The sequence below is a fragment of the Bufo bufo genome, chromosome 2 (assembly GCF_905171765.1).
Source record: "Bufo bufo chromosome 2, aBufBuf1.1, whole genome shotgun sequence".
Taxonomy (NCBI): domain Eukaryota; kingdom Metazoa; phylum Chordata; class Amphibia; order Anura; family Bufonidae; genus Bufo; species Bufo bufo.
The window spans coordinates 472549284-472564792 of record NC_053390.1 but is presented as its reverse complement, the minus strand read 5'-3'; the positions used below and the strand labels follow the sequence as shown (position 1 = coordinate 472564792).

The 15509-nt window shown below is 47.7% G+C and overlaps 1 protein-coding gene across 2 annotated transcripts in view; it reads right to left on the bottom strand.

Annotated features, from left to right (window-relative positions):
- Positions 1-15509, bottom strand: part of KDM4B (lysine demethylase 4B) — a 179790-nt gene that overhangs the window by 102618 nt on the left and 61663 nt on the right. For both annotated transcript variants that reach the window (XM_040417739.1, XM_040417740.1), the window contains exon 6: positions 3528-3577. In XM_040417739.1, the coding sequence (XP_040273673.1) occupies positions 3528-3577 (50 nt within the window). The remainder of the gene's footprint in view (positions 1-3527; positions 3578-15509) is intronic.

Here is a 15509-nt window from a genome sequence, read left to right as displayed (position 1 = left end):
TTTTTGGTAGTCAGCCGCTTGATCGTCCGGCAAGTCGAAATACACCCACTGGGAATCGGATGCCCGGAATGGAGCGACGACTTCAGCCCACTGGTCAAGGGGTAGCTTTTCCCTGATGGCCACTTTCTCATACATCGCAGGTAGGTTTCGAGGTCGTCTGCGGGGTCATCTTAGGAATCGCGGCACGGACTGCTTTCCGTGCATCGTGGATGCTCGGGGTTGCTCCTACTGTCTGCAAAGCATTCACGTGTTGTAGCAGCAACTGGTTAGTCTCCTGCTGCTGCTTTTTAGCCTTGTGTTGCTGCAGGTTTGTCTCTCGCTGCTGCAGATTAGTCTCCATGAGGGCCTTCACAACAGCCTCCATTTGGTCATGGGGCACTGGTTGTAATACAGCTGGTTTAATGTACAACATACAACCGTGCCTGAAAAATGCAGAAACCAAATATAATCGTTTATGCCAGCCTCACTGCTATTGCACGCATCCTCCACCAATTGTGGGGTTTCGCTCTGGTAGATAGGGAAAGCGGGCACAGTACAGAGGCAAAATACAAGTTCTTAAGTCAAAACATCAGTGTTTATTCACACTTGAGGCAATTGCACAAAACAGCACGTAACTTTGCAGTCTTGGTGTTAATTCACACACAATGGAAAGTTCATAAAACACAAGTCGCCTTGCTGGCAGTTCTGCCTCCAGTAGTCCACAGCAGGCTTTAGGGGGCCCGTTTCCCCGGCATGCGGCTCTGAGCCCTCCAGCACGGCACAAAGCCTCAGATCCCAAAAACAGAGACATCTCTACTGAGCCCAGCTGCCTATTTAAGGACAGCCAGGTGCTGCCAGAACCCAGAAAGGACCTTAAACTCCGGTCCGATATTTGACCTCACCTGGCTGGAACGTACATGCTGGGAGGAAAATACCTGCCTTGCCAGACACAACCCCTCACTGTGTCACAATAGTCAAATACATGTGTGTTCAATAGAAAGAACTGGTACGTGATTTATACATTCCAGGACTTTACAAAGGTCTGGGAACATTCACCCATAGTTATTCAAACTATGGAATGCCCTATCCCAAGAGGTAGGAAGGGCAGATAATCAGCATTTAAAAAAAGGTCTAGATGCTTAACTAATAGAAAATGGAATTGATGCTCATAATTAATCTATTCTCTACATTTAAAAAGACTCACTGTGGTCGAAACATCACTGCTATAGCGTTGGAGAGTGACACTGCAGGCACTACTGGGATATACATGAGTGAATACCTCCAGGAGTAAGGTGTGCCGATTCTTAATGCACAGGCACCGACATCTGAAGATGCTGACCCATTCACTTGAATGGGGTCGCATCGTCAAAAAGTAGTGTATGCACGGAAGCACTACAGCATCAAATTCGTACCTCTGTTCTGCACTGTACGCCCGGATTAAGGACACGTGATACGGTGTGCACAGGGCCATTGCCCGTATATTGCGGACCCGTGCATGAGCCCTAACACTGTGGTGCTTGTCTTTCTGAGCTGTTCTCTTATTTAGTGCTCAGAGAGGATGATGTACACTGCACAAGCATTGAGTGAATTTGTTATTTCTGTCTTCTTCTCAAGGTTCCCAGGTGTCCTTAACCTGTTCCAGCTGGACTGCAGGAGCTTGAAACCCAAGCCATGGTCTTACACATGTTAAAACCTACTTATTCTTAAAAATAACAACACTTCAATATTCACTGTAAAATCTTCTTCCCATAGATTTTTAATATACAATTCTAAATAGCTAGATAGCCATAGGCTGCAGACCGCATATTGCAAGGTCAGGAATTTCATCATGTTCAGCATATTTAGATTTACCTTACCATTTTCCATACATAAAACTTCTCAATACTAGAAATTTTCAACAATGTAGGTTGGTTACAAGCATAAATATTGACACTGTACATTCTGGCAAAAAGAATTTGGTTTTAACCAAGATAGCTGACCAGCTAAACATTCACCTAAGGCTCTGTTCAGATCTGTGTTAGAATTTTTGTCTATAACAGAGACTAGGGTTGTTTCGGGTATTGAATTTTCAATACCCAATCAATACTTTTGTCTGGTATCGACCTCGATACCGGGATTTGCCTTTTTTCAATACTAGGCTTCGCTATTGCACAGTCTAGTATCAGAGAGCATGCGCGCTCCGTGTTCTCCTCAGCAGCACAGGGGAGAAGGAAGCACTCCCTCCTCCCTGTGCCGCTGCTGCCACCAATGAGGAGAGAGGGGCGGGTGCACTGCACCACCAATGAAAGTAAACCTTTAATACAAATCCAGGAGGCGGGTGCTGGCGGGGAGCTGTGATCAGGGGAAGTTAACCCCTCAGGTGCCGCACCCGCCTCCTGTATTAAATGTTAATTATTGGTGGCGCAGTGCACCCTCCCCCCCCACCCCAGTATTAAAATCATTGGTGGCTCAGTGCGCCCCCTTCCCTCAACCCCCCAATATTAAAATAATTGGTGGCGCAGTGCGCTTCCTCCCTTCAACTCCCCAAAATTAAAATCATTGGTGGCGCAGTGCGCCCCTCCCCTCAGTATTAAAATCATTGGTGGCGCAGTACACCCCTCCCCCCGCCCCCAGTATTAAAATGAATGGTGGCAGTGGCCACAGGGTCCCCTCCCCTCCTCCTCATTGGTGGTGCAGTGGCAGCTTCTGATCAGAGCCCCAGCAGTGTAATCCTAGGGCTCAGATCGGTTACCATGGCAGCCAGGAAGCTACTGAAGCCCTGGCTGCCATGTTAAGCTCCCTACTGCTGTGTGCACAAAGCCCAGGGCAGCAGGGAGAGTGATAGATCCTATTCACCCTCATAGAGCTCTATTACAAGGGATTAAAAGAGCTCAGGTTCTAGCCCCTAAATAATTAAATAAAAATTAAAACAAAAAAAAAAAAACACCAAAATATTAAAGTATAAATCACCCCCTTTCCCAATTTTACATATAAAATATATAAACAATAAATAAAAATTTTACATATCGCCATGTCCGAAAAGTCCAAACTATTAAAATATAAAAAAAATGTCCTATGCGGTTAAAGCTGTAACAGAAAAACAAATTAATAAAAACTGCGCGATTCGACAATTTTTTTTTGGTCACTGTCATTCCCCCCCCCCAAAAAAATAGGATCGGACTGTTCTATTAAGTGCCAGATGTTCCATAAAATGCGGAATGCACGCGGCTTTTTTTGGGGTTTCATTTTTTAAGAGTGGTATAGAGTGGTATTGAGTATCGCAATACTTTTTTATGGTATCGAAACCGAATCAAAATTTTGGTTTTGAAACAACCCTAACAGAGACCACATCTCAGTGTTAGATGTGGTGGCCAATGGACTCCAATGATTTACACTGTGGTCCATCTGGTCCCATCCATGCGTCCATTGTTTTACTAAACATATCGCTATTTTTCCAGTCAAATATGAAGCAATCTCTTACAGAGGCTCCAAAACTGAGCCCTAACAAATGTGAACAGTGCCTAAACAAGTAAGCCTTTATGGAAAAGGAACATTCATACTTATCACACCTTTTGCTAAACGTTCCAGCCTTTTTCCATGTTCAGGGGGAATTGCATACCTGTGAAATTGTAGAGGTAAAAAGTCATGAATATAGACATGCCAAATAAATATGATTCACGGAACTGTATGCGAAAGTAATGTTTGCATTTATATTATTTATAGATGAACAGGTTTATTGGAGACTGCTGCTCTGCGTAGACCTTCTCTTAGACCACACACCATGCATTAGAGCTGCTTCATTAAATGATGAATCAAGCAGGTAAAATATCTATAGTCATCTAGATTTGGCTTCTATATAAGCATTTGGATAGATTTCTTAACTATACTGCTCACCAGGTATGTGACCAGAAAAAGATATTCCAACAATAAAAAGCATTATCCCCGGGTGCGTGGCCTGCCGCGACTATGAGCAGACTTGTGTGAGTGAGCTCCGCCAGAAAAACCCTCAACTGTAACCATCCTGAGCTGACACAGCGCTAAAATTCCCCCACCTGGAAGTAGAAGGTTGGGTAAACCCCGGGGACGGAGCATGGAGATCACAGCGGCTGAGAGGCTCAGAGAGTTCGCCAGCTTGGAGTCCCAAGATGGCGGCGGCTCCTTTTCACAGCCTTCCACTCCTGCAGCGATGCCCAACGAGGAGGACCAGGCCTCCGAGACAGAACCCACGCTGAAGCAGGTTACGGTTCAACTCCTGCAAGCTATATCTACCTGCAGAGCCACTTTATCAGGCAAGATTGAGGTGGTCAGGGTCGACCTCGGCCTGCTTAGATAAGATATGCACAGCCTGAGGGACCAGGTCAAGTAGACGGAGGATCGCATCGCCAGCCTTGAGGACTTAACCAACCCCATCCATGTGAAGCTCACTGCACTAGAGAAGAAAGTAGACTTTGCAACAGAAATGCGATGATTATGAAAATCGCCTGAGGCGTAATAACCTGCGAATTGTTGGTCTGCCGGAGCTGGCTGAAGGAACTAACCCATGCAAATTTATGCTCAATTGGATCAAATGCACCTTACCAGAGGTTAACTTCTCCTCTGCGTTTGCTGTAGAACGTGCGCACCCTGTTCCCGTCAAACCACCACCACCAGGTGCCACACCACGCCCTATGCTCGCCCGTCTTCTGAATTCCACAGACCGGGACCACGTTCTGCAACTAGCCCGGCGTAAGCCGGAACTTCGCTTTGACAATAACCATTATGGTGTTCCCCGACTACTCAGCTGAACTGCAAAAGAGAAGAGCGACCTTTACGGCAGTGAAGAGGCTACGGGAGATGAGCCTGCCGTACTCTATGGCCTACCCAGCTGTGGTGATTGGCGAGACAGATTCTTCACCACACCCTCCGAGGCGAACGCATGGATCGACGGCAGACAGTGACCGTCCAGGTCACTGAGATGAGTTCATCCATACCACCGGAAAGCCTACTCCGACCAGCAAGTTGCCTCACTGACTTACCGCAGCCCATTCTGGAGCCTGCTCTGTCTCTCCTATGCTCCTCTCTAGCTTTCCCCTTTGCTCTCCTAGACACGGCATAGCCTATAACTCATCTGCTGTAAGACATTACTTTGTATTAGATACTTATTCATAACTGTGTTTATAGCAGCTACATACCATGTCTGAGCCGGAGGAAATAATTGTTAATTACGACCTACACCTATTATACGGTGGGTGCGAACCCTTTGCTCAGAGTTGGGTATGGGGCTCATGGTTTAGCTGCTATATGTGATCTGTTCTGTGCAAGTGTCAAATTTCTGCCACAAGTACATCCCATATTATTTGCCACGATAGCTGCTAGACCGCAGGTCAGGTTTACATAGCCTGCCACTAGCACTTTTCATTTTAGTATAGTTTTCTCTCTTCCTAAGTAAGTTCTTTTACTGTTGTTCTGATGTTTTTTTCACTGTGGGATGTACTACCTGCATTAGTGCTCTGCATGGTTGCAGTTTCTAGAATTCATTACAATGAGGTCATATCTCTGATTTAGTACAGCCTTTTCGGGTGTGGTCGTGCTGCCGAATTGGTCCCACTCATGTTGCACTATGGTAGAAATGTACCGCCACGTCATGTATATTCGCTGTTTAAATGGCAGGACTAAAAATAATGTTGTGGAACGTCAAAGGCTTCGGGACTCCGTGGAAAAGAGCCATGGTGTTTTCTATGATAAGAGGATTCAACCCCCACATTCTGTGCTTGCAAGAGACCCATTTAAGGCTACTTTTACACTAGCGCTTTTGCTGGATCTGGCAGGGTTCAGCAAAAACGCTTCTGTTACGTATAATACAACCATCTGCATCCGTTATGAACGGATCCGGTTGTATTATCTTTAACATAACCAAGACGGATCTGTCATTAACTCGATTGAGTCAATGGGGGACGGATCCGTTTTCTATTGTGTCAGAGAAAAAGGATCTGTCCCTATTGACTTGCATTGTGGGTCATGACGGATCCATTTTGCTCTGCATCTCATGATGGAAAGCAAACAGCAGCATGCTGTGGTTTGCTCTCCGGTATGAGAACGGAATGGAAAGCATTTTGGAGCATTACGTTCTGTTCAGTTACGTTTTGTCCCCATTGACAATGAATGGGGACAAAACAGAAGTGTTTTTTCGGGTATTGAGACCCTAAGACGGATCTCAATACCGGAAAATAATAACGCTAGTGTGAAAGTAGCCTAACTCCCGACTTCACCAGACGGCTACATAAGCGATGGGCGCAACACTCTTGTCATACCACCCATTCCCGCAGAGTCTCCATAATGATCCACAAAATGCCGAGATGGGAAGGTGGAGAGATTGGTAGTAGACCTATAGGGCCACTATATATTTGTATCTGCTTACATTAATTGCGCCCTGTATGTGATCATTGGGATGTATATACCCCCCATCCTCGCTGCAAATTCTACATCTAGCACTCTTTTGCCACAGCGTTTCCACATGCAAAGGTCTTATGCCTGGGAGATTGAAATATGCTTCTAGATCCCTCATTGGTTACATTTTATCCAGATGGTGACCCGCTGGCACATCAACAAACAGTGACTCCCTTCGCTAGATTACTATTGGAAGTTGGGTGGGTCGAACTTTGGAGACACTAAACTGTACTCCTGTCACGACTCACTCTCTTGAATAGATGCTGCTCTATGCTCTTCCATTCAGTCCGTGACCTATGGGCAACGGGGGATATCTGACCACTCCCCTGTACAGCTGAGTATATGCACAACCGAGGGACTTACTAGGCCCATCATGAGAATACACCCCTTTTGGTTATCCCTCCTAACTAACAAACAATGACAGGATTCCAGATCAACTGTCTGTTTTCTTTTCTGAAAACGAGTCTACTGACGACCCGATCCTTATATGGGGAAATTCTGAAGGCCTACTTAAGAGGGGGCCTAAAATCTTCCAACTCATTTAGATAAATGCACCTCTGTGAGGCAGGAATCTGAACTGGCCTCTGAATGTACCAGACTTGAGGCACAATATGTGGCAGACCCTACGGACATAAATAAAGATGCCTGGTTGAACAAAAGGATGTCAATACCTCGTCCTCTTAAAGGAGAAAGCACAGCTCAAGATATCCTTTACTAAACAATCCTATTTTGAACTGGGCAACCAGTCTAGTAAGCCATTAGCACATCTTGTGCACCAAAACCTCCTGCAGTCCTGAGAATACAGGCTAGTGATGGTAGTTTACTCCTTGAGAACACGGCCATAGCTGGGCGATTCCAGGAATTCTACCATGGACTATATCAAGCCCAGGTCGACCAATCCCATCAGAGTAATATGCAGTATCTGTCTGACCTGCAGATGCCCAGACTGTCACCAGACAATGGGATGCAATACCAATACTTCAATCTGGGCAGGGGTACAAAACAGGAATGCCCCTTATCCCCTTTGCTATAGCCATTGAACCACTTGCCATCTATCTTTGCCAGGATCCAATGTACTGTGGCATCAAAATGGGAGACAGAGAAGATAGAATAGGCCTATACACAAATGACATGGTGCTTTTTATGTCTGGGGTGGAAGACACTCTCCCCCAAGCAATAGAGCCCATTAAAGACTTTGGGAAATATTCAGGATTATGTATTAATTGGGCTAAATCCTCACTCTTCCCCCTATATGAGTCCGATTGGCCAGACCAAATTCAAGACCTACCAATTGTCCCCCATGTCAAGTACTTGGGTATTCATATAAGGAGGGAGACCAGCACTTTGCAAAAGTCTAGAATGGGGGGTGACATTAAGAGAGTGCAGAGACAAATTCCGCACCTGGGGTACCCTTCCTTTATCTGTTGCGGGGCGTATTAAATAGGGATCGACCGATATTGATTTTACTATTAGCCCCCTTAGAGACTAGAACCCTTGTCCTAGTCACCCTGATAGATCTCTATCAGGGTGAATAGGACTTCACACTGTCCCGTGTCCACACAGCAGCCAGGGCTTCAATAGGGAGGAAGGAAGAGGAGGAGGAGGACCCTGTGGCCACTGCCACCAATGATTAACACTGGGGGGCGCACTGCGCCACCCCACCAATGATTAATACTGGGTTTGGGGGAGGGGAGCACTGCACCACCAATGAAGATAAGTCTCTCATTAATTCATATACAGGAGGCGGGAGCTGGCTGCAGAATCAGATAGCCAGCTCCCGACCTCTATGACAAGTAGCTGGTTAACTACCGCAGATTGCAGCTACTTGTCATAGAGGTCGGGAGCCGGCTATGTGATTCTGCAGCCAGTTCCCCAACTCCTGTATATGAATTAATGAGAGAGTTATCTTCATTGGTGGCGCAGTGGCCACAGCCCCTCCCCTCCTCTTGTCCTCCCTCCTCTCATTGCTTCTTTCTCTCCTGTGCTGCTGAGGGAACACGGAGGGCGTTGACAGCAGCACGATCCTTGTTCCCGGTACGTTATGGGAATATCGGCAAAATAGATGCCGATAACGTTCAAAATCCTGAAATATCGGCCGATAATATCGGTAGAACAGATAATCGGTCGATCCCTAGTATTAACTATAAATCAAAATGATCCTACTCCCCAAATGTCTATACATCCTGGAACATTCCCCATACATTATTCCGAAGAGATTTTTCCAACAACTAAACTCTCTATTATCTCCATTTATATGGGGATCCACTAGGCCCAAGCTATCGTTATCAACACTGTCGCCCCAAGATGCGAGGAGGAATGTCGCTTCCTGATTTTTACTTCTATTACCTGGCTGGGCAGCTTAGATATCTGAAATTCTGGCTATCGCCACATTAGTAGATTCCTAACTCAGAGGCTCCCTTAGCTTTCTACCTTTGTCTAAAATCTTTATGGCCAGTTTTGGAAAAGCCTTCATTATTTCCCCGAGTTCTCCTACCAATCCACAGGGTAGCTATATAGACCTGGTCTGCTACTTAGGAGATCCACGTCTTCAGGGATATTAGTGCTGAGACCCCCATTTTAGAACAATCTCATGATCTCACCTTTGATCTCCTCCCCAGTTTCTCATTCTGGAAATCACATGGAGTCCATTGTCTTGCTGATGTTTACCAGGACGGCACCATATGCACATTTGACCATCTCCAGTCTAAACACCAGCTCCCTAGAGCCGCTTTTTACCGCTAACAGCATCTCAGGCATGCCCTTAATGCCCACTTTCCTGGGACGCAGGTAGCCATATCCACCTACCCCCTTATAGGAATATTTCGGTCCCAGGGACCCCGAGGCTTCATTTCAGCCTTGTACACCCACCTACTTGACACTAAACTGAAACTAACTCACTTCAAGGTAATGGATAAATGGAAAGCCATGATCCCTGATCTATCAGATGAGGATATCTCACACATCTTGGAGTCGCCTCTTAGGGTCTCCCCAGCTATCAATAGCCGATTTATTCAGCTTTGTATTGTACATCACAGCTACCTATCTCCCTCTCAATTGTATAGAATGGGACGTCTCTCCAACACTAATAGTCATCGGGACTCGGCAGAAAATGCGAACTTTTGGCACCTAATCTGGGACTGCTGCTATATCAAGCGGTTCTGGCAGGAAGTCTACGATCTATTATCTACACTTGTGAACCTACCTCTACCAGTCCACCCTACTATATGTTTAACATGTAGATTGTAAGCCCTCACGGGCAGAGCCCTCTCTCCTTCTGTACCAGTTTGTAACTCGTCTTGTTTATGCTTAGTGCAATTGTCTGTATTATGTATGTATACCTCTTCTCATATGTACAGTGCTATGGAATGAATGGCGCTTTAATAATAAATAAAAATAATAATAATAATAATAATAATAATAATTTGGCATCCTAGATATGGCATTCTATCCTCACTATACTAGGATATTCCTGAAAAGGAGATTTTTGTATAACTTACCAGTAAAATCTCTTTCTCGCTCTTCATTGGGGGACACAGGAACCGTGGGTATAGCTATGTCCTCTAGGAGGCGTTGACACTAGGCAGAAGCTGTTAGCCCCTCCCACGGCAGCTATACCCCCTCCAGCCTGGAGAGAGAGCTTCAGTTTGTGTACAAGCAGTAGGAGAGGCAAATTAACCAACAAAAAAACGTGGAACACGAACAATGCCAAGGAACCAACAACGGGGTTCTAACCAGCACTGACACAGCTGTGGCCGAACAACAATACTGGGTCAGTGCTGTGTCCCCCAATGAAGAGCGAGAAAGATTTTACTGGTATGTTATACAAAAATCACCTTTTCTCGCCCATATTCATTGGGGGACACCAGAACCGTGGGACGTCCAAAAGGAGGGAAAAACCACAGACCCATGGAAGCAAGCGTCCCTGCAGGCATCTAAGAAACTCCTGCCTGTAAGACCATGCGGCCCAAATCAGTGTCCACTGATGTATAAGTATGCCCCTGGTAGAATTTGTGAATGTGTGTAAGGAGGACACGTAGCCGCCGTACACAACTGTGCAGCAGAAGACCGATCCTCCGAGCCCAAGAAGCACCCACCACTCTGGTGGAGTAAGCCATGACACCTAAGCGCGGAACCCTGTATCGGGTGCGGTATGCCTCGACACTGCAGACCGAATCCAACGTGCAAATGCCACCTTGGAGGCCGCCAATCCCTTGCGAGGACCCTCCGGATTACAAAAAGGGGTTCCGTACGCCGGAAGGGACCGGAGGCTGGCAAATAATAATCAGAGCCCCGACAATGTCCAAATGATGTAACTCCCTTCCCTAGGGTGAAAAGGAGAGGGACAGTGAAGGAAGGACAATTTCTTCATTGATATGGAAGTCAGAGACCACCTTCGGGAGAAGAAGGAATGGACCGGAGAACCACCTTATCCTTGTGAAGAACCAGGAAGGGTTCTCTGCAAAAGAGTGCCCCCACCTCGGACACCCGTCTGATGGATGTGATGGCCACAAGAAAAAAAAAATAATAATAAAAATATACCTTCCAGGACAGGAGTCGGAGTGGAGATCTCCAGCAAGGGCTCAAAGGGAGAAGTAGCGCTGAGAGGACTATATTCAGATCCCAAGGCGGTAGAGGAGGACGGTACGGAGGAACCATATGTGCCACTCCCTGAAGGAAGGTTTTCATGGGCACCAGGGGAGCCAGAGGACGCTGGAAAAGCTGTGTCCCCCAGGATAGAAGCGCGGACACCTGACCCAACAAGGAACTAAGGGCTAAATAAAGGTCCAACCCTGATTGTAGAAAGGATAGGACCATGGGGAGAGAAAAAACGGAGTGAGGAGATGTCCCGGCTTTCACAGAAGCCCAGGAAGTACCTCCAGGTCCTATAATAGATCCTGGGCGATGCAGGCTTACTGGACTGAATCATAGTTCAGATGACGTCTGCCGAAAACCCTCTCTGCGTCAGAATGGCGGTTTCCATAGCCACTCCGTTAAACGAAAAGACTTTAAATGCTCATGTAAGACCGGACCCCGAGAAAGAAGGTCGTCTGAGTGGCAGTGACCAAGGGACATCTCCTAGAAGGAGAACGAGGTCAATGTACCACACGTGACGGGGCAAATTGGGAGCGATTAGGATTGTCGGAATGCCCTCCATCCTGATCTTCCGTAGAACCCTGGGTAGGAGGGGGAAAACACGTAAGGAGGGAGAACTCCCGTCAAGGAGATATCAGGGCGTCCACGCCGCATGCTTCCAGATCTCTTGCTCAGGAGAGAAAGGTGGGAATCTTTCGTGTAGATACCGTTAGCACACCCAGGACCAATGGAATGATTCCCTGGAGAAGGAGGGATGTGGTGGGTGCTACAGCCCACCAGTCGGGACCTGAGCGCCACAAAACGAATACCCTGTGCAAATGCAGATGAGAGAAAGGTAGTAACGTAGGAGCTACCAAGGCTTGCGGAGTGGCTATGAACCATGAGCCAGAGGAGGAAAAAGACAGAAGAATATGCTAGGTCTAAAGCCCAATCCCCATCTGAGACCGGCGCTATACGGAAGTAGCCAAGGATTAAGTGGCTGTGCAAAAAACTCCGCCTGAGGAGGAAGCCAGGCAAGGGGAGTCACACTGTGTTGCTAGCCCCATACTGCAGCAGAGGAGGGGGCCACCCGCAGAGGCCACCAAATTCAGTGCTAGAAGAGTCCACCACCTGACAAATGAGCTGTGCAGTAAGAACCGAAGTATGTAGTGGTAACGCAAATACCACTCCCACAGTAGTAGCCAGCGCTTGCCCCGTCAGCGCAAAACTTGCATACGGCAAGTACTTAAGCCAGTGGTAGGGAAAATACTCCACCTAAGAAGGGGGGTTAGAGCCCACGGCGGGAACTAGTGCATATGGCGAGTCCTGTACCCCGTAAGAGTGCAATTATTGCACCTAAGTAAGGGGGTAATGCATACAGCACACATTGTAACCAGTGATAATGTCATCACGCCACCTATGGAAGGGGCTAATGCATACGGCAGGTACTGAACCCAGTGGAGATGCAATTCCGCTACCTACAGAACGGGGAATGTATACGCCCGGCACTGAAAACAGTGTTATTGTACTTAGTCCACCTATGGCAGGGGACAATGTATAAGGCAAGTACTGTATCCCGTAGTAGTGCAATTACTCTGCCTATGGAAGGGGGTAATGCATACGACAAGTACTGCTGGCCACCGTAGACTTAATCTTGGGAGATTGCTTCGGATTCATGTCAGGGTCTGGATCAGTGATTCCCCCCCCCTCGGACTGACCCTCTCAGGGGAGGGAGGGTGTGTCCGAGTGTGACCCAGAGAGAAAGGGTGGCGGTGCAGAGATATTCGAGAAGAAAAGATGTCCTGCTGTGGTCCGCTTGCGCGTAGGTCTACCCCTCAGAATCTCGCCCCTGGCAGTTGTGGACTGCGCAGGTGGGGACTTATCAACCAAACTACCCAGGGGGTGGAATGGGAGCTTCTAGAGGTCCCTCCACCGGATTGTGCAGGTGGTGCATTATCAACCAAACGACCCCGGAGGGTGGATTGGGAAGTTCCAGAGGTCCTCCACTGGATTGTGCAGGTGGAGAATTATCAACCAAACGACCCAGAAGGGTGGTTTGGGAAGGTCAGAGGCCCTCTGATTGATAATTGTCCACCTGCGCAATTCAATAAACGACCCAGAAGGGTGGATTGGGACTTCCAGAGGTACTCCACTGGATTGCGCAGGTGGAGAATTATCAACCAAACAACCCAGGATAGTGGATTGGGAATGTCAGAGGTCCCCCTTATGATTGCGCAGGTGGAGGATTGCCAGCCCCCTCACACCAGGGGATGAAGTTGCGGCCTAGTATGCCGCAACCCGGGGCCTAAGTTTCATACAAGGCCGACCGGGAACACTGCCGGACGGCCGGGGGAAAGGGGGACCTGGAACAGAGCGCGAATTGCCCCCACCGGCCAGGGGTGTCCGACCCCGGGAAGGAAACAGACACTGCCGCCTGCCGCTGGAACCCGGAGTCGGGCAGAGGTAGCCACCCCCGCAGCCGGAGTCCCCCATGTCCGATATTGTTGGTGTCGGCAATAACCTTTTCGGAGCGATGCGCTTGGCACCCGCTCCCGAAAGGGGCAGAATATGGTGCTGGATAGCGGGAGCCGCCTGCGCTCCTCTCTTTTCCGCTGAGTGAATCAGTGATTCCCCCCAGAGGCCATGGTTATTAACCCCCTATGAGCCGGTATAGCCGTTGGCCTAGAGGGGGGAGTGAGAGGGACTGCCTTAGGGGTCTTGGGCTATGATAAATAAAGGCCCCTGGCAGCCTTGTGCCTGTTAACCCTTGATAACTATGCCAAAGAGGGAGGGAGGGAGGGGGAAGAGGGTTAACCATACTTACCTAGTCCCGTGTACGCACCTCATCTTCATCCTCTTCTCTTCAGCCCTCCCTAAGTGGAGTCACCTTTTCCAGCAGAGTCACCTCCTCAGCAGCTGGCACCGGAGTGGCAGGAGTCTGGTATGGCGGGAGGGTATTTCTTTGGCGGACCTAGGTGACCCCTTGGCTGGCGGGAAGCTGGGCTGCCCTGGATCCTCCTTTTGCTTCTGTGGGGAGGTTGAGCGGTGAGGGGCTCCGACACCGGCCTCGCTCCCTGGGATAACAGAGAGGCTGGGCGACTGTTTCCCAAACCTAAAAGGAAAAAAAAAGGAAAAATAAAAAAAAGAAGAATCGGCTAAGTAAGCCGCCCTGCATAAGGCAGGGAGGTCTTGCCTCCTGCAGACACTAAGCTAAAACTGAAGCTCTTTCTCCAGGCTGGAGGGAGTATAGGTGCCGTGGGAGGGGCTAACAGCTTCTGCCTAGTGTCAACGCCTCCTAGAGGACATATACCCACAGTTCCTGTGTCCCCCAATGAAAATGGGCGGGGGAAAAAAAGCACTATTCTTGGCACGAAAAGCCATTGCACTTTGATGGATGGGGATAGGTGCTCAGCTCTTAACCAATGGAAAACTTTAGTGGACACTACTATCCCACATGAACACATTGTATATAAACAGAGGTTGCACATTCCAAGAGCAACAGGATCTGGGGATCATGGTGCTCCTCATCTTTAACGCAGTACTCTGCACAAACGTTCATTAGTACATTGAATGCCTTGTCACATCACTTGCTCTCTGCTGATACTCGGATGTAATGTGGTTCTCTGGAAGAGGCAATGTAAATCCCTTTATATGTGTCATGATTTATGAAACAAAGCTATAACTTTTCAGAGATGTGAAACAGATAAATGTTGTAATTGTTTGAATTGACCTTTTCAATAAAAAAGATTATCCCCATGGAAACACGCTCTTATCCTGAGAAGTATCATACATTTTTACCTTGTCCCATATGTTTCTCTGAAGGGCAATGGTAAACTAAAGGCCACAATTGGAGCATTTACCCGCAAGCAAAAAAAAAGAACTGGGTGCATGGATAATGCGTTTTCTTCCAATGCAATGGATGTTCTTATCCTTTGGACAGTAGTATGTATTTCTAGATGTTCAATTTCCTATTAATATGTGCTCAGAACACAGAAATATTGTAGGCCAGAGGTCCCCAACCTGTAGCATGGAAGCCACATGAGGCTCACGAGCCCTGCTGAGTGAATAATGGCTGTATGCTAGACCCCACCATTTGCATACTTGCATCGGGTCAAGCACACTAGAGATACATTTTTCTGTAGTGCAGGGGAAGGTTGTGTGCCAGGAGGAGGGGTAGCCATGAAAGACTACAAAGCAGTGTCTGTCTCCTCCTCTAGCTTGTGACGTCTTTGCCACCTGAATCATCCATGAGGGCATCTCGTTCAAGGGGCTGTTACCTCTGTTCAACAGGCTTTCTGCTGCTTGATAAGCCCAATGTCTGTCACTGGGATGAAATCATCTCACCCTGAACCTGCCCTCCTTCATGGTCTCCTCAAGCATGAGTGGATAGTGAGAAGAAGGCATGTCAGTAGCATGTGGAAGAGGATGGGCAATAGGTTATGTTTCAGGCTATGACCACACAGAGATTCATCAGAAAACCTGCAAAGTATTCAGTCAAAAGCTGAAGCTGCACAGGATGCCATCAATGAGCTGGCTTTTGTTGTGGCACTGTT